The 24,672-nt window shown below is 42.9% G+C and overlaps 1 protein-coding gene across 1 annotated transcript in view; it reads right to left on the bottom strand.

Annotated features, from left to right (window-relative positions):
- The window catches only part of SLC27A2 (solute carrier family 27 member 2), a 43,292-nt gene that overhangs the window by 7,334 nt on the left and 11,286 nt on the right, over positions 1-24,672 (bottom strand). Inside the window, exons 2-7 of the mRNA XM_063448998.1 lie at positions 16,110-16,319; positions 14,389-14,547; positions 12,973-13,097; positions 11,209-11,403; positions 8,979-9,069; positions 2,880-3,078 (exon numbers count right to left, since the gene is read on the bottom strand). Coding sequence (XP_063305068.1) covers positions 2,880-3,078; positions 8,979-9,069; positions 11,209-11,403; positions 12,973-13,097; positions 14,389-14,547; positions 16,110-16,319 — 979 coding nt within the window. The remainder of the gene's footprint in view (positions 1-2,879; positions 3,079-8,978; positions 9,070-11,208; positions 11,404-12,972; positions 13,098-14,388; positions 14,548-16,109; positions 16,320-24,672) is intronic.

Below are 24,672 nucleotides of genomic sequence, written 5' to 3'. Positions count from 1 at the left end.
ATTGCGTTTGTGTGTAAGACACTAGTAACTACACAGGCTTAATAGGGTAGAGAGTATGCAATATATGTATTTGCTATTCTGGTCTAGGCTATGATGTAACAGAGAACAGTAAACCACGGTTATATCTGGTTTCCAAAAAAAAAAAAAAAAAAGAAATAAAAGCACAAAAATCATAATCATACGTGGCAGGTCAAAATGCTTGTTAGTTTCATAGTCCATACGGGACCGGTTGTCCACAGCCGCGGATCGGTAAGTCCATGGTACGCACGGTGAAACTGCCCTGCTACACAGGTGAGCAGTCAGCCTATGCCCCGGGTCGTGAAGCTTAGTGTGGGCAGGTGTGTATTCCGGGTGGTGCTGCCTCTGTGGGTGTTGGTGCGTTCTTGCATCTTGGTTGGGCTTGCTGTCAGGTTGTGTGATGTCTCCAGCATGGATGGTTTTGCAAGCCGGTTTCCCTTTTTGTCAACCCGTGCGTTGTGTGATCCGTACCTTTGAAGCAGAGGGAGCCGCTTGGAGTGTCCGTTGGGGCTCTTATGAGCTAGTTTCACCGTGGGTGTCTGCGGTGTGGTCTGCTGGGGTGGGTTCTCATCCGCGGTGTGCGGTGTGTAGTCTTGCGGGCGGATTCGGCATTGCGGGGTATGTAGACCTGTCCACCTTCGGGTACCCTTGCGGCGAGCCTGCTGGGGCCTGCCTTTCCCGTTTTTCTCCCTCTCGGAGATACCTGTTGCTGTTTCTCCCCGTGCCGGTCCCCGGCGAAGAGGCTCACTGGAGGTACGAGAGGGATATCCGCCCAGACGGCGCCTAAGTGCCGGGCGAATCACGGCTGCCACCGCTTGAATTGCCATCTGATAGGATCTCCTCTGGGTATGAAGCGTTGTCCAGAGTTTGGAGCAGATCCGCTCATAAAACTCCTGTGTTTGCCTAGGCGGTTTGATTAATGTGCGGCTTGTGGTTTGCTGTGTTCGTGTCGCCATTTTGTTAGGGCCTGAACAGTCCCACGTTGCCTTGGGAGTTGGCGTTGCAGGCGTACTGTGCGGGTTCATCGCTTGTGTCCTGGGCAACCAGGTTTGGGTCGGGATAACCCCCACCGATCCGGGGGGGGGGGGAGCATCATGCCACTGGTGCTGCTAATGAGAGGATGGGGAGATCGGCCGCCTCTCCCCTGTTCCCACGCTTGTAGGCCGCGTTCATGCAGCCGTGGATTTCTTGCACCGATCCTCACAAGACGGGTATCCTTGTGTGCAGTGGGGCACACTGAGCTCAGGCAGGGTGGTCTCGTGTGGGTGAGAGCTGTTTTTGCCTATTTTTAAGTTGTTTTCCGATTTGAACTGCAGGAGCTCTGCAGCCATGCGTGTGATCAGGATGCTGGTCAGGCTCCGCCCCCCATGTGGGGAGTATTAAATACCACTGTATGCTGTTTTACCTAGAGCTGGGCATAGCTCTTTAAATTGTGAGTTGCACTTCTCTACTTCTATGTTGTTCGTGATCCAGCTTTCCTAAAACGGTTTTGCACTATTGGTCTCTATTTTTGCTTTTGTGTTTCATATTTACCACTGAGGAGTCAAAGCAAGAACTGAAGAATATACACTCCAGGTCTTCGCTGTACTTTAAGAGACTCTTTATATTATTTTTGTTTATTATCTCTCATTGTCCTACTTAGCGCACCCTGTATTTGTTGTATCATGTTACATTTTATGGTAGACATCTATTTAAGGTTTTAAAAGTTTACAAAGGGTAGGTATACCAGTATAAAAACCATATTGCAAAGAAGAAAGTAAAAGTAGTTGAAAGCAACAATATGGGTGTCGTCTTTCGCGTGGGTGTCCTCAGAAATAGTAGACAAATGAATAATTAGCCATGCTTGTGCTACACCCAGGGCACTAGGACCATGCAGGTAGGGCTGAAACAGAGATCTCTGTCTGGCTTGCCCTTAACTGGCCAACATTAAAGGAACACTATAGGGTCAGGAACACAAACGTATTCCTGCCCATATATTTTTAAAAACACCATCTAACCCTCCTTACTCCCTAAATATAATCAAATCTTACTTTTGATCCAGTCTGCTGCTGCTGGCTCTGCCGCTGACCTGTCTGCTTGGCTGACATCATCAGAAGTGTTGACCTGAGCCTATCACAATGCTTTCCCACATGAAGGCATTGGATTGGCTGAAAGTGTCAAGGAGGCAGATCAGTGGCAGATCCAGCGCAAGCCAAACACAACTCTGGTCAATCAGCATATCCTCATAGAGATACATTGAATCAATGCATCTCTATGAGGAAAGTTCAGTGTCTCCATGCAGAGGGTGGAGAAACGGAATTGCAGTGCTGCACACCACTACCCAAGGAAGCACCTCTGGTGGCCATCTGAGGAGTGGCCAGTGGAGGTGTCCCGAGGCTGTAATGTAAACACTGCTTTTTCTATGAGAAAACAGTGTTTACTGCAAAAAGCCTGAAGGGAATGATTAAACTCACCAGAACAAATACAATAAGCTGTAGTTTAATAAATACCAGGCAGCTTGTCAAGCATTCACTGCAGGCTGACATCCCTATTTTTCTGGTGGACACACACCCTTTACAGTCAGGTCCACACCCCTTGGGGCGGTGCCAGTGATGTGATTTGTGTCACTAGCCCTTGCCATTTTACTCTCTTCCTGGGATAACGTTGTTAGGGGTATGCAATAACTCATTACAAGTAAAAGAAAAGCAAATAATCATAAAACAGCATTGCCTTTTGCAATGTGTAAGCCTGGAGTTTCATCTCCAATAGTCCCTACATTACTTTGGTCCTGAGAATGACATGAGCATTTTGAAACCCATTTCTACGCAGAAATACTTCCATTAGCGCACTCTAACATACTGCTATTATACAATGTGACTTACCTAAAAGTATCTCCAATTCTATCGTGGAAATAGATGAAGTTTTGTTCGTCAACGGTTAAGAGATCTCCGGAGTTAAAATATGCATCTCCTTTACGGAAGACATCTCTCAGTATCTTTTTTTCCGTATTGGTTTTATTGCCAGCATAGCCAGCAAAGGGATTTATTGACGTAATCTTACCAATCAGAAGTCCAGGCTGGCCTAAAATATGTGAAATAAAATATAACAAGGTTTTTACTTTAAACATGTTCCAGGAGATATCAGAATTATGTTATACAAAGGATGTATGGGCGTTCACATCAAATAAATTGAGACATTAAATATATATTTTAATAGCTGTGCAGTAAGGCCCATTTTTATTGTGTTTTGGGGATGCAGATATTTCATGCAGTTTAGCTCATTTTCAAGAGAATCCTTTAAAGGAAAACTATAGTGTTAGAAATACAAAACTGTATTCCACTACATTAAGCTGTAGCTGTTCTGGTGACTATAGTGTCCCTTTAAGTGTGCTGGTGAGGGAAATAAGCACCAGAAGCCTTGTCCAGTGTCCTCTGTAGTCGGCTCAATCTCCTATGCTTTATAGCAGAGCTGCAGGAACAATTATAGTGGGTGTAAAATACAATGCTTTGACAGCTCCTCCAGTGTGTGTGTGAGGCTGGACAGGAAGAGGAAATTATCACTTCCTGTCTAACAGCCTCTCACACAGGAAATACGTTTGCAGGAGGAGCAGGCCTTTCTAACATAAGAGGGTGCGTACATTGCAAATAAGACGTCAAACTCCACATGCCTGCACCTTAAAACCAAAATAAATTATTTTCTTAGTCCCAATGTAGGCACCATGAGTGATTGTACCCTTTCCTGTTACTATGTTCTAGGGGTGCACCGAAATTTCAGACCTATTCCATTTTGGCCGAAAATGGCTAAAATCTGCAGAAAATTACACCCTCCCCCCTTCCCCCGCATGCGCAGACATCCCAACCCTCCCAGACGTTCCAAGAGCTATCCCCGTTCACCTTCTGCTTTCTGCCTCTCTAAAGAGGGCGGCCGTGTGATGTCACTGCGCAGGGGGTGGGGCCAGAGTCATTTTCAACCTTGTCCCGGCTCTGGCCTTTCAGGCTCGCTCCTTGCCAGTTCCAAGTACAAGTTGCTCCCACCCAGGGCATGCCGCAGCCTCCACTTCCTCCTCGTCCGGAGCCAGCCCACATTATCGGAGCTAAGGTGAGCCGTGACCGGGACATAGTGACTAGGGCACTCAGGGTGGGGGCCGGGGGGTAAGGCCTCATTCAGTGGCTCAGACCCCAGTCACCCTAGCTCCCCCCTCAGCCCAGGGCAGCTATCTCTTTATCCATTCCCCCCACATGGCTTTAGCTTGGCTTCCCTCCCTCAGTGACCTTAATTTTAGCGGCTTCCCCGATCACGTTACAGGGAGTTCCCAGATAGCTGTAGGTCACAATCTACACAGGGCTGGGTAGTGCATCTCTATAGCTTTAATCTCTTGATAGGAAAGGAGTGCCAGCTCCTGGGTCAGTCCCTGGTTCCCCTCCCCTGTCCAGTGATGTGATAGCTCTCCTGGGGTTTGGGGTTAATTTTAGTTCCTTGACATGTGCACAGACCCACCAGTAAGTTTAAATCTATTGCCAATTCTGCCACCTATATAAATTCCTAAAAATGCCACTATACACTTGTATGCTACTATTTTGGTTTCATATGTGTACCTTGGGATGTCATTCCACATACATGGTAGCACAAGTCTAGTGGCTAGTGAATACTTTTTTTTTTTTTTTGCATGTGTTGTAGTGTTTCACTTGGCAACACAGCTGATACTGAAAATTGACTGTTTAACTAAATGTAGATTTTTCTGTCCAATTTTGGTGTGTTACTTTCAATAAAAGTTAGGTTATTTATTTAATTGGCTTCTATTTTTACAAATTAGATTCATAAAATTCATTAAAAAGTCTAATATTATTAAAATTATAGAAAAAAACTATTTTAAAATATTTTTTTTTGGGGGGGGGGGGGGGGGGGCCTGACACTCACCATGGCAGGACGTACTTTCAGAGAGCTCCGGCTCTTCAAGCCTGAAAATCGGGGCAACCTTGCCTAAAAAGAAGCCGACAGTACACCAGCACAACTGTAGACCATCACGGCGACCGGCGGTACCGTCCTATGCCCGGAGAGTCCCGGTGTGACGGACACATATCTCGTATGAGAATTGCGGCTTGGCGTGCCCGGCAATTGGGGGAAGTGGACGTTCGCCCAACCCGGAGAGCACACTCGGCAGAAGCCTCACCGCAACCCCGTTACCTCCCCCCCTTGGACCGGTGGGGGTTATCCAGGTCCCCACCCGGTGGGCTGACTCGCGTATGATCAAAGCAGAAACATAGACCAAACGATCCGCGGCCCCTTCAATATGGCGGTGGACGCATGGCTCCCACACTCCAGCGATATACTCAAGCGGCTGGAAAGACACTTTCAAAAGTTTTGGCAGCAACTGGAGAGTAAGCACCACCACAGACACGCAATCGTCGTCCTCCAGAATCTGTATCTCCACAAACAACAGGGGCACTTAAGCAGAGACAGAGAAGGAGGCGCACTCTACCCGAGCGCGGGGCAGCACGGATACACACCCCGAGGCTGCCGGGCGGCGACCGGAGAATAGAAAGCAACCTCAAGCGCCGCAAACCAAACAGGGGGAAGGGTAAACCGCGCAAAAAACACCCGACACCACAAGCGGCCAACCCCCCTACTACAAGCCTACCTGGGCAGAGTGCTCCTAGAGGTACTATCTCACCGCCTCATCCCCGCCAAATGCAGCCCAGCCACAACCAGCGTCGGACGCAACCGGGAACCAACGACTGCTCCTGGAAGAGGACAGATCCAGCACCGACACGTCCCCAGGTCTGTGGTCTCCAAATGCTGGCACACATACAAACGTGGGGACAGAGTGACTATCCTGCAAGAGCCCTGAACTTACCGACTGTGGGAGTCGGCTGACTTTCATTGCCCCATTGCGGGATAGACTGCTGCCTTATGTCTATGCAGACCTAGCAGACTCTTTCCTGTATTACCCAGCTGTGTCCTATACGATTTAGGGTTGGAGCGCTGGCTTACCTATGTGCTTCATATCAGTGGTATTTACACGAGTACAAAACCTGATATTAACAATAGAAAATGTTTAACTTTCATAATGTCTATACCATCTCTTCCTCCCTGCTTGTACCAGCATTGTTAAGTATTTAGACATGAATATATAGCCTTACAGGAAAGAATTGTTTACTTTTATAAACATCAAGGTGACCATAGCTCATGTACCATACATGCACCTACTACTTGTTTTAGCTTTTTACCCTCCATATAAATCTACTGTTCCATCTCGTTAACTGAGTTACAAAACAAACAGCAATGGCTTCCAGATACAACATACATATAGTCTCCTTAAAACATGAACAATCGTACTAAACTTTATCCTTAATAAAAAATATGTGCAACTGTTAACACATGCCCCACTGTTATACCTGTTTTGAAACAACATGCGGATTGCCGTCGGGGTACCGCATGTCCATTGTTATACTCATATGCACTGCAAAAATAAAGAATAATAAAAAAAAAAATAATCATTTTTGGGGAAAAAAGTCATTTTCGGTTTCGGTTTTCGGCATCCTGAATTTTCGGTTTCAGTTTCGGCCCAGAATTTTCATTTTGATGCACCCCTACTATGTTCCCTCTCCAGGATTGATTTAGTGTCCCTGGTGGATCATTTAAATCCAGTGGCTACACAAATCTAACAGGTTATTCGCATGGCAACCAGGTATTTTGACCATTGATTGGCTTCATCTATCCATGATCTATTTGATTTACTAAGAAATCTCCCCTCCCCAGTGCAACTGAGACTTCTTTGAAACTGGAAAGAGTCGAATAAAAGACACATCTGCATATAAGAGGCTTCTATATATTTTAAGAAAAAATTTAGAGGAAAAAACAGAAACAAAACAACCAGCACTGTAATAACGGTAAACGTCAGCTTATGAGTGTAGGGAATGTAGTATGTGTGTATAAATGTAGCTAATGTGTGTGTGTGTATAAGAAACATAGAATGTGACGGCAGATAAGAACCATTCGGTCCATCTAGTCTGCCCAATTTTCTAAATACTTTCATTAGTTCCTGGCCTTATCTTATATCTAGGATAGCCTTATGCCTATCCCACACATGTTTAATCTCCTTCACTGTGTTAACCCCTACCACATCAGCTGGAAGGCTATTCCATGTGTCCACTACCCTCTCAGTAAAGTAATACTTCCTGATAATGTTTTTAAATCTTTTCCCCTCTAATTTATGACTATGTACTCCTATTGTGGTAGTTTTTCTTCTTTTAAATATAGTCTCCTCCTTTACTGTGTTGATTCCCTTTATGTATTTAAATGTTTCTATCATATCCCCCCTGTCTCGTCTTTCCTCCAAGCTATACATGTTAAGATCCTTTAACGTTTCCTGGTAAGTTTTATCCTGAAATCCATGAACCAGTTTAGTAGCCCTTCTTTGAACTCTCTCCAAAGAATTAATATCCTTCTGAAGATAGGGTCTCCAGTGCGTACAATACTCCAAGCATACATTGTCTACCTTTAAGTAATCTGAAATAATTACCCATAAATCCCTTTCCTCAGATATTGATGTTAGGACTGAATCAAATATGCTGTACTCTGCCCTTGGGTTTTTACACCCAAGATGCATATCTGACAATTTTTCTAGTTTACCTAAATCATTTGCCATTTGGCTTATCCCTTCTGGGACATCAACCCTGTTGCGATGTACTGTGTATGTTAGAGAGGAAGTGTATGTCATGGATATAGAATGTGATTGTACCGTGGCTCTAGTCTCTGTGTGTTTGAATTTGGGAGGTGGGATAGGGGTGGTATTGTGTACGGAGGTGAGAGAGGATCAGTATAATTTATTTTTGTATTATTATCATTATACAAATTTATTTTACTTTTTTAAGTTTATTCCCCTTCTCTGCTTATCTTTGGCCAGGAAGGGACAACATAGTGAAGGATTCTAGCCTGCACCTCCACTGCATAGGCTCTTCTCAAAAGCCCGGGCAATGAGTGGTATTAGAGGGTTGCCGTGGCAACTTGCGGCTGGCAAAAGGAATACTCTTAGTGTACACCTGGCTTGATCTCCCCACAGTGCTTGCACGTACACTCGGAATCTTCGACACAGACAGTTTTTTACCTCAAATTCTGGGGTAAAAAAACAGCATATGTAAGAATTTAAGAACTGATCTTTAAATAAGTGATAATACATTTTGTCCATGCTAATGCTGTGTACATGCCAAATATTTTGTAGGGATATGTTTGTCTTCAATGTCTCCCACCTCCAGACAGCCATGTATCACATAGCAACATACAGCTATTGGCCAGCAGAAGTGCTCCCTAGGTAAAGAGAAAGATTCAGAAATGTACCCGCTTCAAGACCTTTGCTGTTGCATGGTGCAAAAATTATGTGGCAGCTGGACAGAGGAGAGGGACAATGTAGGATAGTGATATTGCCTCCACTGAGAGCTCGGCCACACTACAAGAATGAACACAGAAAGCTGTAACCAGAACTGAGTTCAAAAGGTGCACCAAGAGTCTGCGTCCCCCACAAAGACTTATTTTTTACTGCATCACCCTCCCTTGTTAATTTATATTTCCATTAGTGGGAAATCGTTACTAGTCAACCAACTATCCAACTCACTGACTCCACCACTGATGCCATTTAAATTGTTAGTTGTCCAAGGCTTTTACTGCCCTCCTCCAGGGCAGGGGGGTGTAACAAGGTTAATTTATAAAAGTGCAAATTTATATGGAAATCTGCACTTTTTGTAAAATGAAGAGAAAAAAAAAGAGAGAACACACTCTTCACACATAAAGCACTTCAGCAAGCATTGGCTTTTTACACTTATGAGAATGCATTCTGCATTTCTATGGGATGTTTGCCATCATACATGTAGAGATACAACACTAATCATATAACTTGCAAGAGCATGCACAAGAAAACTGGAACAACATCGTCTGAAAATGACAAGATAATTAAGGTAAATCCCTTTAAATAATTAATTTAATACCTTTCCGTGCTTTAATACATCGCCCCTTGGCGTCTCTGACAGGTTCATCCTTTTCCACATCATATTTAATAAATTCATATGGCAGTAATTTCTAAAAAAAATAAAAAAAAAGTGTTGTTAGAATAAACAAACATTTGAAATAAATTGTAGTCAAATATTTTGTATTAAATGGGACCTCACGTAATGACAGCCTCTACTGCAATTCCTAAGTGAGATAGATCACTAGATTAAGTGTTCTCCAAAATTTACCAAAATGTCTCTGAATAGAAATACAACTGGTTTGACTTTAAAGACCCTCAGATAGCCAGAAAGAAGACCCATTCAGAAATGAATTCCCAGTAGAGAAAACATTTAATAACATAGCACAAGGGAAACAAAAATATGCAGATAGTTGTCTTTAAAAAGGGCCAAGTGACTAGGAGGAAGAGGATGGAGCAAGTTGGAGTAGATAGAAAGTGAAATGGTCAGCCACGTAGTGAAATGGACAAGTGACATGTACAAGGAGTGGATTGGAAAAGGAACAAGGGACAGGTGCTTGGGGCAAGTGATATATTCAAGGAGACTGTAAACATGGGTGAATGTGGAGAGTAACACGGAGATTGAGAACATGGGGACAGTGACATAAGAAGGTAGAGATCAAATTACAGAGACAGTAATTTGTATTCTAGCTGTATTCAGACCTGATCATGAAAGCTGTATGTTGATTGCCTTCATTGTGCCATCAAGTCTGAATATAAGATGCATAACACTTCCGTAGTGCCTCCAGACCAGGATGGACCATTTCCAACATTTTAATAATCATGAAGAAAGTTGGTCCGCCACATAGATGGTGTTAAGGCAGATTTTATTGGAAAACCATACAACGTTCTAAAGCAGGCCCGAAACGATGTATGGTTTTCTAATAAAATCAGCCTTAATACCATGTATATGTGCATGGCCCAACTTTCTTCATACTGAAATACTGCACATACAGACTCCAAGCACCTTGAACACTTCAGATTCCTGAAGTGGTCATGGTGATTGAAATAACCCTAATACATTTGTCTCCATTATGTATCTTTCACATGTTATTTTTCACAGCTGCCGACTTTAATTCAACTCACTCACAATATTTATATGGAGTCCCTAAAGGAGTTAGGATGGCACAGTTTTTGCTTCCTCAACCACTCTTCTGCCATATCATTATTGGGAGATAGCTGAATTAGTGCCTACTGTGCACCACACATCTTTCTTTCACACTGTCATTATGTATGGTTTAGTGTGTCACATATTCAATCATTATGGAATCCTGGGGTGAAATATGAAATCATATGGTAAATGAGTTTGTGGGATGAAATATAAAATTATATAGCATAGAGATCATGGGATCATATACACACTGATAGGCCACAACATTAAAACAACTTATAGGTGAAGTGAATAACATTGTTTATATTGTTACAATGGACCCTGTCAAAAGGTGGGATGTATATCTGATCAAATCTGAGCAGATCGATCAGAGTGCCCATGATGACCCCTTCAACAGGGATATGATCATCAGAAATGGTCCAAAGGGCAATGGAAGAAGGGTGCCTGGTCTGATGAATCACATTTTCTTTTAGATAAGGCGGATGGCCGGTTGCATGTGCATCGCTTACCTAAACAAGAGATGGCAGCAGGATGCTACAGAAGAAGGCAGGCCTGCAGAGGCAGTGTTATGCTCTGGGCAATGTTCTGCTGGGAAACCTAGCATTCATGTGGATGTTACTTTGACAAATATCACCTACCTGGAGATTGTTGTGGATCACATACATCACTTCATGGCAATGGTGTTCCCTGATGGCAGTGGTTTCTTTCAGCAGGATAGTGCACCCTGCCACACTGCAAAAATTGTTCAGGAATGACTTAAGGAATATGACAAAGAGTTTAAGGTGTTGTATTGGCCTCCAAATTCCCCAGATCTTAATTTGAATAAGCATCTATGGGATGTGCTGGAACAACATAACCGATCAATGGAGGCCCCACCTCGCAACTTGCAGGGCTTAAAGGATCTACTACTAATGTCTTGGTGCCAGATAAAACAGGACACATTCAGAGGTCTTGTGGAGTCCATGGCTCAATGCGACAGAACTGTTTTGGCAGCACAAGAGGATCCTACTTGATATTAGGCAGGTGGTTTTAATGTTGTGGCTGATCAGTGTTTAATATGAAATTTATCTCATGGGGTAATACCCATACACAAAAATCTTACCTTCTGGAAGATGTTGGCTCTTCCAACTGCTCCAACTGTGTTGGTGTAATTGACAAACCCTATATTTCCTTCAGTAGCTGCATAAAACTCATATACGTGAACATCACCAAATCTCCTAAGGAACTCACTCCAGATATCAGTCCGAAGACCGTTTCCCAAGGCCATACGGACATTATGTGAAGCATCGTCATCTCTCTGTGAAAATATAAAATAATATATATTTTTACAATTCATTATTTTAAAACTGAATAAATTGCTAGGAATTCTAGCTTTAAATGTTGTGTGCTTTTTCAATATTCAATTGATAAAAGTTATAACTCAGCAATGCCAAGTTGGATTGGAGGCAGAAGCATTGCTGGGGGCGGAGGGAGAGAACTGATCCAGGCTAGAGTTCCGAGTGGGCTCAAGAAAAAGCCCCTAGTGCAGTTTACCATGAGATACATTCATATGCCTGAGTCTTCCTTTAGATGTTTTACTCCTGTGGCTAGAGTATCACTTCGGTGGCAGGGAGCAGTAGCTTCTGACCCGAAACACTTCCTATAATACATCTCCTGCTCAAAGATTGGCTGCAGCTCTCGGCATAGGAAAATTCAGTCTGTGCCTCCATACCTCCAAATGTACTGCTGAGAGGTGTGGAGATTTGGGGGCAGGGCTTGGAGGAAGTTGTGGACTGCAGGCTCTGTGATATGACAATGGAAGGAACTGGGGTCTACTGCAGGTCAGGGAAGTCAAATCTTTAATTTCAGTTCATACATCCACATCCTCTGTGCCGGCTGTCATTCTCACTTCAGGAGCCCATCACTCATACACTGATGTGAGGAGAACAGAGAGAGATATTTGTTTACGTTATCTCAGTCTTATATGCTCCATGCTGAATTACTGGAGGACGGCTTACATTGAGTGTCCAGTGCCGCTCTGCCCCACAGAACATGCCACAGTCAGATTTACCCATTAAAAAAACATACCACAGTCAGTTTGCCAATTAATATATACCATAGTAAGTTTGTCCATTAATAAAGACCGTAGTAAGTTTGCACACTAATAAATATTAGTCAGTGTACCACTTAAACATATATCACAGCTATGTCTGATCGTGAGACATATTTTACTATGAGAAATACCAAAACTAATATAAGGTAACTAACAAAAAGAATAATAATTATCAAATGCCGGGCTGCATCACATACAAAGGAGCGACTTATTTATACATAAAAAATACAAAATGGTATGTGAGCGCTTCAAAAGTAAAATACAATAAAATAGTGACCACTGAAGCACTGGCACTGTACCCCAATCAATATATCAATAAAAACAAAATAGGACCTGGTAGCAACACAGGGTTAATATAAATCAAGAAGTGAATAGCATTAATAATATTGCCGTGTGTCAAAGGTGTAAAACATTATTTATTGAACATAGACACAGTGTAATAGCATCAAATCAATACTGCAAAAATGTATATACTGGCAACACAAAAGTCCAGAGCAGATGTTTAGGAAAAAAAATATACACAGTGTGGGGCCCCCTAAACACTGGTAAATAGTGCAGGATAGTGCAGGAACCGGGGGGACTGTTCATCTTTCTTTCTTTTTATATTTTATATATTTTTTTACATGTGCACAATTTTTCACCAGTAGCCATTTTACCAGTGTTTAGGGGGCCCCACACTGTGTATATTTTTTTTCCTAAGCATCTGCTCTGGACTTTTGTGTTGCCGGTATTTACATTTTTGCAATATTTTACTATGAGAGCTAATGAAAATACCTTTGGGACATTGCAAAGATATCGCAGGACTTCGCCAATGTATTGTATTACAGTCACATTGTACTTTCTACAGTCATCCCAAAACTGGCTGGCTGAAAACTTCTGTCGCAAGACCACAGTGCAACCTAAAAGCATTGAGAAATAACAGATAAAAAAAACAACCTATAAAAACTGTCTAACCGTTTTTCAAAAAACATAAACAGTTTGTAAGAGAAGCAAATATTAGACTTAATGACACAAATATACAAAGGGTTAGAGAGCAAAAGGTAAAATATTCACACAGGGTTAAAGAGCAAACAACAAGTAAGTGGATAAACTCTATTATCTGCAGGTCATGGCACAATAATCAATTTAAAATATGAACTCTTTGTGGGGGGGGGGGGGGGGGGGGATTTAAAAGGGACTTAAAAATTTGAGACCAAAATAACTGAAAAGGTAAAATTATCTAACTATAACTATTTTTTTCAAATCAAGATGTTTTTCTACATAAAACAAATGCTAATGGTTTTTGAACTCTAAATAATACCCCCCCCCCCCCATACCCCCCTCCACCCTCTATTAAAACAAGAAGAAAACAGTTACTACTTTATTAACCAGGGGGATTTTGATGTTTCCTGGCAAATAAAGCCTCCTCTTTTTATTAGGGATATTAGGGCTATTGTGATGAGAGGAGGAACATGAGAACATTGCTCTATGTCCTGTCACATTCTGGGTGGTAGGACATGGTCCATGATTGATAGAGCACCCACTGAATAAAAAGTGCACGTCTTCAGAAATTGTGGAATTCAGGCTACCTTTAGAAATCGTGGAATTTAGTACAGATTTAAAATAATTACTTCATCCCATCCCTGGCCAGTTTCTACATATTTTTGTTAACCACAACCCAAACTCTTCTTGACACATTTTTGTATGCCAACCTCTTTGTTCCTTTCAATCTCTAGTTCTGTACCTCTTATATTACTATTCACTTTAAACTTCTGTTCATCTCAGACCTTCCAACTTTTGTTTATCTTGTACTTCTCAAGCTCCCTTGTCTTTGTCAGTTTTTTCACATCAATCTCCAGCCTGGGTCTTCATATTTTAGCAGACACAGCATTACACTGCTTCACATTCATATAGATTGGAATTGACCAAGGGTCTTCTGTTTTCTGGACCCGTTACTGGAATAGGCACTGATGACTGGCCTAAAAATCCTTCTAATGCTACATTAAGCAATACTCACAAGACTTCTATAATTGTCCCAGTTACTGTCAACTAGGACTCTCCAGATGTTAGGTGGCACCTTGGGAGATCTAGCACAGAGGTTGCCTAATCCTACCACAAGGGGATCAATAGAATATGATGCATTCCGTATCTCTTCGGTTATTAATTTCACATATCTATATTAATATTAAATGGCTGTAATAATGTGATTACCTTTACTGATACATCCACCGATTCCAATCATCATAGCCGAACTATGATACAGTGGCAGGGGGGTATATATAATATCTCTTTGTCGTATACGGCAAATATCAAACAATCCAGTTGCTAGCAGCATGCGGTTGTGACTTATGAAGGCAGCCTTCGGGAGACCTGTTTACGAGAGAATTATGATGAAAGTACAATTAAATCCATCGCATGTAATGTACAGTTATGGTTATTCTTACATATATCATACAATTTCTTTACACATCTGTTAACTAATCATGACATGTGACCTGATCTATTTTCTTCTAAGCTAAATCCTATGACTTTATATAATTTTATGGCTTTTAGTCTGTATCTTGTGTATCTTTTTACATAGAGGTCAATGATCTCTCACTACCTAGATAACAGAAAGAGACATAAACAAAAACAAGATATTTGTAATGGAATGAAAACAGTAAAAGAATACAAAGATTCTATTTTTATGGAGTTAGTCTGATTCTACACCCATCACGCTTGTTATTGCATTTACACAAGACACACAGCAGAAGAAAATGTATCTAATCAAACACGCTAGTGAATTTTATATCTCCTAGATTGTAAGCTCTTTGAGCACGGTCCTCCTCACCTCCTATTTTACCAACATTACTTTGTATGTCACTACGTGTTATGTTATATCTCCACTGTATAATTGCAAAGATCAGTGGAATATATGCTGGCGCTCTATGAATTTTGATAATGATAATAATAATAATGATAATGATATTTCAGATAGCCTTATGTGGCCTTGTTGGCAACAATAAACACTTAAAATCATTACTACATCCAGTCATGAACATACCCCACACTTTTTAACCTTATTAATGACCACATCCCTCCCTCGCATCAGATCAATGAAAAAGCCCTCACTGACATTCTTCATATTTATGCAAATTAGATTATGTCCCCTCATTATCCCTTTGTCAGTTTTCCATTACCATTAAACCAGGATGGTGGTAATGCTCCCAAACTCGTCATATACGTGAAACTGCAGAGCTGATCACAGCTTTATTATTTTAACACTCTGCCTTCAAATCTCCTCCAACATTACAAACCATAGCAGTTCCATACATTTATACTAAACACGTGCAGGCTCAATGCTACACTTATTCTATCTACACCGGGTATAAAGTCTGTGGTTCTTGGTTTTATAACTGCATGATACAAAACACGAACAAGGAAGGGTTACTTCAAGCATCCTAACCACTATAACCCACTGGAGGTGGTATGATGCCAGAACTACCTTGGTTCAATTTACTGGTAATGGGGCAAACAGTTTTACAATGTTTTGCCCTCTTGCCTGGGTCCGCTGAGCTCCTGGTCTGCTCTCTAGTTGGTGACAATATTAGAGCTACAGAAGATGATGGTCCCACCAGCCATTTATTGGCTGAGAGCATCAGCTGACTGCTGTTAGCCAATAAATGCTTTTCTGTGTATTAGAATATGTCCAGAATAGAAATTAGCCATTTCGGAACTCTAGTTCCGGACTGTCTAATGACGCTGCTGAAGGTGGAGTTATACCACGGGTAGCAGAGGGATAAGCTAGGCATGCAACATTTCACAGTGGAATACTGAACATACAGACTCCAGGCACCACAGCCACTTCAAATCACTGAAGCAGTTTTGTTGCTTGGAGTCACTGAAACAAACCTAGCAGAATTCCCACATAACTTTATAATTTCTGCAAATACCTGTGGTTCCAGAGGTGTAAATGTACATGGCAAGAGATTTTCCTGTGATAAATGAGCGCAAGGATTTGGGGACGGATTCATCTGATGCAGCCTTTACTTTGTCAAGTAACGTTTCACTGTCCTCATTGATGGCTGTGTCTGTTACAAAAAATACTCTGACATTTTCTTTCTTGAGTTCTGGCATCAATTCTTCAATGACATCCCGGAGCTCTGTGGCAGAAAAGGAAAATAATACAGAAAGGTCAATTAAATGAATATTAGCAGAGCAATGTTTTAGTAGAAATAACTATGAAAAGGGTTTACAGTAAGGATTGTGATTGAATAGCATGGGTGATCTTTTTCTAAAATGGTAATGAATTAATTAGAGGAAAGCTTTTTTATAAAAAAAAAAACAAAAAAAACCATAAACTGCATAATAAATCCAATTATAAACAAAAATTACCATTAAGATTATGCTGTTTCCCTGGATGGATTTTGAAACTAGGATTTTTTGTATAGTCTTGATTCTAACCCTGCAGAGTCAGGGCCAGATTAAGAGCCCATTGGGCCTGGTGCTGACAATGATGGGCCTCATTACAGAATCTTATCGATAGAAAACACTATAACAGTTCTACCTCCCAAGCGTCATGTATCTGATGGAGATGGTGCTGGAGGGAAACTCACAGGATATAGCTATCAGAAAACACTTAGCCTATGCTAATCTCTCGATTTCATCTTTCAGGTAAATCCATTCCCTCTAACAGCAGTGTCTGGTGAAGCAGAATTTTGGTGTGTGCGGTAAAAGGGTGGGCCACTGATGTGAGTCATATAACTAGAACTGCCCAACAGATCGAACATGCCAAAAGAGGGGGGGTGTCTGCACGAAGAATTAGAAAGTGAGATCATGCATGCTGGCCATAAAAGGGCATAGCATGCAGACAGCACCGTGAGCTCCTCATAAATTCATGTAATGATGCGCTCACTACACGCTTCCTAAGGACTGTCCCCTAGACCTCACTTGTCCACTTAAGATACTCACTTGTCTTACTAGCATAAGTGAGTGTAGAAGAAAGGGTACATGCCACAGTGTTAGAGAGACTGAAGCAGCAAGAGTATTTGCATAGTGCGCAAAGTCAGCTTTACCTTAACTCATTTCATTGTCAGCCAGTCCACACACGTTTTGTTCCCCAACATCCCACTTAAGTTTCAATATTAAGCAAGAGCATGTGAAAAGCAGTAAAAACATTTTTTTTCTTTTTCTTTTTAGTTTTTTAACAATGGTCCTATTCCATGGGCCTGGAGCTACAGCTCCATAAGCCCCTATGTTAAACCGGCCCTGTGCCAAGTTTAACCTATTCCCTCATCCCATTTTCACTATGTGTAATATCTGACAATTTTTTGTATTTGTGGAAAAGGGACAGGTACCTAATTTACCTAGAAATGTACTTTTTCTAATGGTAAAACCGATGCGAAGCTGACACTTCACTGGTGGTTATCCTTGCATTCAACAGAAACCCACAGCAATATGTACGTATGTTGTGTTACATATCAAGAAGTGAAAAAAAAAAAAAAAATAAGAGCTTGTGGAATTCTATGGACTAGAGAACAGAGATGTCCACAGAATGCTTAACAGAGGATGGTAAAGAAAAAATGCATATAGGCACTGTCACTCTAGGCCCCATTTGAAACAAAGATAAGGCAGTTTTCTGGCCCCGGGAGACTTGGCTTTTTTTTTAAGAAAAGGGGAATGACAAAAGAAAGCACTTACACTTTTAGGATCTATGGTCTAGCTCCAATGTTTGGAGGTATAATCCTTGTGGATAAAGGAATGCTTCTTAGTTTAAATAGGATGCATCGTGAGATATGTTACAGGCATAAAATACTAAGGAAATGGTTTCCAGGAGGCAAAAGAAGATAAAAGAAGGTCCATGGGGTTGGAAAACATTTTTTTTTGTAAGCTATAAAACTAGAGTGCAAAACCATAAAAATGTTCATACAATTCACACAGTTTTTACTTGTTATTCAATAACATACTCAGGCAAATTAGCGACCGTCTAGAGAGCACCTGCCCGAGGGGCACAAATTTGTATTGTAAATCACAACTTTTTATATATAATATATAATATTATAATTATAATATATTCCTATATTATGTTTAATGACAGACCAACTTTTGGTTTTCCAAACATCAAAAATCCAGCTATGTATGGTAATAGAGATTATTCTGAATTAGATTGGAATCTGTTCACATTGGGAGGATATGCATTTTTATTTGTATAACACAAACATATTCTTCAGAGATTTAAAATAATATAGAGTGGGACCTTACATTTATCAGCTAATGTAAAGGAAAAAAAAAGCCTAGCTCTCAGCTTAAAGGCAGGACTCTCTTTACCTTTTATATTGGTCAGTATATATCGTACAGTATTTTTCCACAAATGTACCGCTCAGAGTAATATGTTAGTGCTTTATAATTGCCAATAATAATGAAACAAACTATTTCAAATTTTGACAGGAATAGGTTGAGGAGGAGTCTGCTCAGACAAGCTTACAATCTAGAGTAGTTGGTTTCTTGATATAAGCTTGTTTATTGATCGCCACTCTGTAGAATATGTGTCAAAGGTTTCCAGGTTAGATAACATAGCTCTCTTGCTTCTACCTCTTTAAAAGACAACCAGCTCCCTCAAAAAGATGAAATGCTTCACTTTGAGCTTTCAAACTACAAAATAAGAGATCACTGGATGTAAACTGGGTCCAAACTTGGAAAATTCATTTTATATCAATCAGTATGAGAAATTTTAGTAATTTGTTTTATACAAGTGAATTTGAAAAATAGCCATACGTAGCCAATCTGAAAGTAGAACATGGATTTTTTTTACATTTTAGCTACTTTGATCTTACATTTGAAATTCAGTTTTAATTCCCGCTTTAGTGAATTAATCTGTTAAATTGTGATAACATGCATTGTTTATCAGGGAGTATGTACCTATTAGGAAGTGTGTTGAGTGAGATTAGATTACCTGCCGCTTACTTGCAGTTCAGACCATTAGTTAAAGAGAAGGTATGTACATAGCCACAGGGTGCAGATGCACTCGGAGCTAGCTAAATCGTCCAATTAAAGGCTTCTCTATGAGAAACTTTTGATTGGAGGCACGATGGCTGCCGTGACGTCAGAAGGGGTTGTGATTAGGCGAGTTGGGAGTTTCGCCCGGCATGAATTCCAGGTAAGTAAAACTTCTTTTATGTAGCAATCTGGAGGGGGGGCATGAAGAATAATGCCCCTTCATAAGAGTTGGAGTAACTCTTTAAATATCAGATACAGCTCTGCATAGGGAGGAATTGCAAACCAGCGGCTTTTTGTCTTTCTAGTTATCCATTTTATTCTTATCTTAACTGAGCTTAGAATGAACTCTGATTGTTTGCAGTTCAGCATCATATACTCTTCGGTCTCAAATAATTACGGTATTTGGAAGAATGAGTTAATTTATATAGATGGTCTTCATTTTTGTTTTATTTTATCTCAGAGCAGATTCTAAAAGTGTTTTGCAAACAGACATATGCCTTATCTACATTTGCCTAGAGGGTCAGTTTGTACCATAACAACTTTGCAAACATTATTGCAAAGTTGATGGTGCAGAGAGTACCCTCTCCTCCACTCTAGATGTAAAAATGAAGAGACTTCTGATTGGAAGCTTTAGAAGATTCTCAGCGATGTAACAGATTACTTATAAATACATCACTGATTCAATCTCCAAGTGTGGGTAAATATTCCAGATAATGTGAAGATAAAACTATAAACATTGTACAGTTAATAATATTCAAAATGTTACTTATTGGAATAGGTCTAGCCTTTAAAAAAAAAAAAAACAATCTCTCCAGGTCTAAGACAGTTCTCTAGAGCTGTTAATCAGGCAGGTGAAATTCTATCTTCCATTTTTGTCCATGTTGTGCAAAAAGAGCTGGGGAGAGTACAAAAATAGTTGGTCAGAATACACACAGAATAAAGTAACATTAATAGGTGCTAGCTTGATCTGTGCTCCCCAAATGCTCACAAATCTTGATGATAGGAAAGCATTTGGAGGCTATTGCGCATATGCAGCAAAACACCATGATCCGCCAATGAGCATCTACATCATAGTGACAATGCATTCCCCACCACGGAGTCTTGGTGTCTGAAACATAACTCAATAAACCAAAACTAGATAATTCAATTGGACACCAGGGTGCCTTACAACAGAATCCATGAATCCTCTCCAAAGATTTAACCAGTACCAAACGCGCCTGGATCAGAGGTGTCTGGCTCGAGCAATCATGACAGAAAGTTTGACCATTCCAGGCCAGTAAGTGATAAGTCCCGCTCATAAAGAATAGCTTATGGTGGCTCAGAGACAGGGAGCTCCCTCTAGTCCTCGGATGCAGGGGTGGGCTGGGAAGGGGGGCAGGGAGGCAATTGCCCCCCAGGCCGCCCTAAACCCAGGGCCGCCCGCATCCAGCAAAAAAAGGAAAAATCTGAATCCCCTGCCTCTGGCCGAGGACTCAGATTTAACAACTCACCTCACTCTCCCTGCAGCCAGTGGAGTCGGCCGGCGTCTCTCGAGGATGACAGGAGGAGGGGTCGTGACTTTCACTGCTCTTCTCACAGGACCGCTGGGGGAGTCTGGGGGAAGAGCAGAGGAAGTCACGCCCTCTCCTCCTGACATCATCAGGAGAGACCGAATTCACTGACTGCTGTATGCTGGCTGCTGCCCACCCCTCCCTGGCATAAGGTAAGACTCAGGGAGGGGGGGAATACACTTTAGTTTTATTAAATTCCCCTCCTCAGCCTTGTCCCCTTAGTCAGCCCCTGTCCCCTACCTCAGCCCTGTCCCCTCAGTCAGCCCCTATCCCCCTCCTCAGCCCCTGTCCCCTCCTCAAACCCTGTCACCCTTCCTCAGCCCAGTCCCCTTAGTCAGCCCCTGTCCTCCTTCTTCAGTCCTGTCCCCTTAGTCATCCCCTGTCCCCTCCTCAGCCCCTGTCCCCTCCTCAGCCCCTGTCACCCTTCCTCAGCCCTGTCACCCTTCCTCAGCCCTGTCCCCTTAGTCAGCCCCTGTCCCCTCCTCAGCCCCTGTTCCCCTCCTCAGCCCCTGTCCCCCTCCTCAGCCCCTGTCCCCTCCTCAGCCCCTGTCACCCTTCCTCAGCCCCGTCCCCTTAGTCAGCCCCTGTCCTCCTTCTTCAGTCCTGTCCCCTTAGTCAGCCCCTGTCCCCTCCTCAGCCCTGTCCCCTTAGTCAGCCCCTGTCCCCTCCTCATTCCCTACCCCCTCCTCATCCCCTGTCCCCTACCTCAGCCCCTGTCCCCTTAGTCAGCCCCTGTCACCCCTCCTCAGCCCCTTTCCCAAATTGTAGCTATCAACCTACTTCAGCCCCTATCCCCTCCTACATTTTCTAAACCCCCAATTACAGCGTATACCCTCCACTACAGTCCCTGCCCCCCCCCCCCACTAAAGCCCTGTCCCTTATTTAGCCCCTGTCTACTGGTTTTAAAAGTGTAAAGTTTGGGTGTATGAGTATGTATGTGTGTGTCTGTGTGTGTGTATGTCTGTGTGTTTGTGCACCAGTATGTCTGTCTGTGTGTGTGTCAGCCAGTATGCCTGTGTGTGTGTCAGTATGCCTGTAACAGTGTCTTTCTGTGTGTGTCTGTGTGTGTGCCAGTATGTCTGTCTGTGTGTGTGTCAGTTTCTCTGTGTGTGTGTGTGTCAGCCAGTATGCCTGTGTATGTGTCAGTATGCCTGTAACAGTGTCTTTCTGTGTGTGTCTGTGTGTGTGCCAGTATGTCTGTCTGTGTGTGTGTCAGTATGTCTGTGTGTGCAAGTATGTCTCTGTGTGCGTGTGCAAGTTTGTCTGTGTGTGTGTGTGTGTGTGTGAGCCAGTATGCCTGTGTGTGTGTGTGTGTGTGTCAGTATGTCTGAGTCAGTATGCCTGTAACAGTGTGTCTTTCTGTGTGCACGTGTGCCTGTCAGTGAGTGTGTTTTTTTTTTGTGTGTGCCAAATCAGCAAGTATGTGTGTGCCTATCATTGAGTGTCTGTTTAGGTGACTGCGCCCCCTCCCCCCCCTTTCAATCACATGGGAAAGGTGTTTGTACTCTCCTCTTGGTGCAATGGGCCACTTGACTGGATTTGCCCCCCAGGCCTAAGGCTGCCAGCCCTCCCCTGCTCGGATGCCTCGCCATCTCTTTGGTCTCCCTTCCAAATAGCGCCCTGTTCGATTGTCCTGGGACACAGCACTACCCAGGTGAAGTTTTCACAGAGACCTGCAATCCAATACACTGTTACAAATGATTTCTGGGAAGCTCACGGGCGGGTGCATTGTGCCTGAAGAAGCCTCTTTTAGTCGCTGATGGTCGCAGGGTGGTCAATTTGACTCCACAAGTTCAGGTAGTGCAAAGGCACAGTATGGGAGGGGAAACCTCAGTGTTTATAGTCCTTTTAGGGAGGTGTTGGCTAGTAGTCATGTGCCAGTTGCCATCTGGGTGGACAATGACACTACGCATGGTCCTGGTGATGCTGGAGTTACATCCCTAGACTGAAGTCTCTATGAACAGATTAGAAGTCGGTCTGTTACGTTTTAGAAGGTCCAGTGGCCATATGCTTCTCCCTGTATTGCAAACATAGTGGGTGAGATGATAGGGCCGCCGGCCGCCGGCCCTGCAGGCTAGGGTTTAGTCCCCTTGTTATCAAGGCAGGGAGAATTGAGACCATAGCCTGCAGTCCAGCACTTTGCTTGCCTGTGGCGATGGCTCTTCAGCACACCAGCGTTTGCCCTATGGCCAGTCTGGGCCTGTTTGCACCCCCACCCAAAAAATAAAATTTGACCAGTGGTGAAACAGAAAACAACTACACACCTCCTAGCCAGGGCCGTCTTTAACGCGGGGCAACTGGACAGCTGCCCCGGGCCCAGTTGCTCCTGTGGGGCCCCAGAGCAGCTGCCCCGTGGGCCCCGCGATTTGCGCAGCCCCCATGTACCCGGCGGTGTGGCTGCACAGAGCCGCACTGGCCCGCCAACTAAGGAGGCCCCCCAGGTGGCCCATGCACTAAGGGCCACCCAGTAAGCTGGTGTGAGCAGGGGCCCGGTCGGGCGCTGTGACGCTTAAACAGCGCGACCGGGCCCCTTCCTGTACCGGCTGGGAGGAAGTGAGTGCCGCGTGTCACTTCCTCCCACCGGAGATAATAGCCGCGCGGGAGGAGAAAGGCAGGAGGAGGGGAGTTCCAGAGGAGAACTCCCATCTGCCTCAGCCTGCCACTGGACCCCAGGAAAACCACCCTCCAGGAAAAGGTAAGAACCTGGAGGGTGGCTAAATGTGTCTGTGTGTGTCAGTATGTCTGTGTGTGTGTGTGTGTCAGTATGTCTGTGTGTGTGTGTCAGTATGTCTGTGTGTGTGTATGTCAGTATGTCTGTGTGTGTGTGTCAGTATGTCTGTGTGTGTGTGTCAGTATGTCTGTGTGTGTCAGTATGTCTGTGTGTGTCAGTATGTCTGTGTGTGTATGTCAGTGTCTGTGTGTGTGTGTCAGTATGTCTGTGTGTGTGTGTGTATGTCAGTATGTGTGTGTGTGTCAGTATATCTATGTGTGTGTGTCTGTGTGTGTGTGTGTGTATGTCAGTATGTCTGTGTGTGTGTATGTCAGTATGTCTGTGTGTGTGTGTGTCAGTATGTCTGTGTGTGTGTGTCAGTATGTCTGTGTGTGTCAGTATGTCTGTGTGTGTCAGTATGTCTGTGTGTGTATGTCAGTGTCTGTGTGTGTGTCAGTATGTCTGTGTGTGTGTCAGTATGTGTGTGTGTGTCAGTATGTCTATGTGTGTGTGTGTCTGTGTGTGTGTGTGTCAGTATGTCTGTGTGTGTGTGTCAGTATGTTTGTGTGTGTGTGTGTGTCAGTATGTTTGTGTGCCTGTGTGGGTCAGTATGTTTGTGTGTGTGTGTATGTCAGTATGTCTGTGTGTATGTCAGTGTGTGTGTGTGTGTGTGTCAGCATGCCTGTCGGTGTGTATGTTAGTATGCCTGTGTGTGTCAGTATGTCTATGTGTGTCAGTATCCCTGTGTGTGTGTCAGAATGTTTGTTTGTGTCAATACATCTGTCAGTGTATGTGTCTGTGTGTGTTTGTATGTATGTATGTGTGTGTCAGTATGTCTGAATGTATATAAGTATATATTTGTGTGTCCGTGTATGTGTGTCAGTATGTATCTGCAAATGTTTTAATATATCTGTCTGTCTGTGTATGTGTCAGAAGGTCTGTCAGTGTGATTGGGGGTTGGGCGTAATTGGGGGAGGAGGGAAGAAAATGCTTTGCCCAGGGTCCTATTCATATTATAGACGGCCCTGCTCCTAGCACAGTTTTACATTTCAAATAAAGGCAGTTGCAATTTATCTTAAGTAAACAAAAGTGTGATTATATATATCCTGAGTTGATTCTCATTTCTAAAAGTGAATTATTTGGGGCAAGATCTATGAAAATATTTTGTATAATGCAATCCTGGTGGGCTCTCGGACTGTCCCCTAGCACTCGCTGCTCCACTCATCTTCTTACTAACAGGCAGAAGCTCCTGTTATACAG

The sequence above is a fragment of the Pelobates fuscus genome, chromosome 3 (assembly GCF_036172605.1).
Source record: "Pelobates fuscus isolate aPelFus1 chromosome 3, aPelFus1.pri, whole genome shotgun sequence".
NCBI classification, from domain to species: domain Eukaryota; kingdom Metazoa; phylum Chordata; class Amphibia; order Anura; family Pelobatidae; genus Pelobates; species Pelobates fuscus.
The sequence above is the reverse complement of the archived record's forward strand: the minus strand, read 5'-3'. Positions and strand labels throughout refer to the sequence as shown.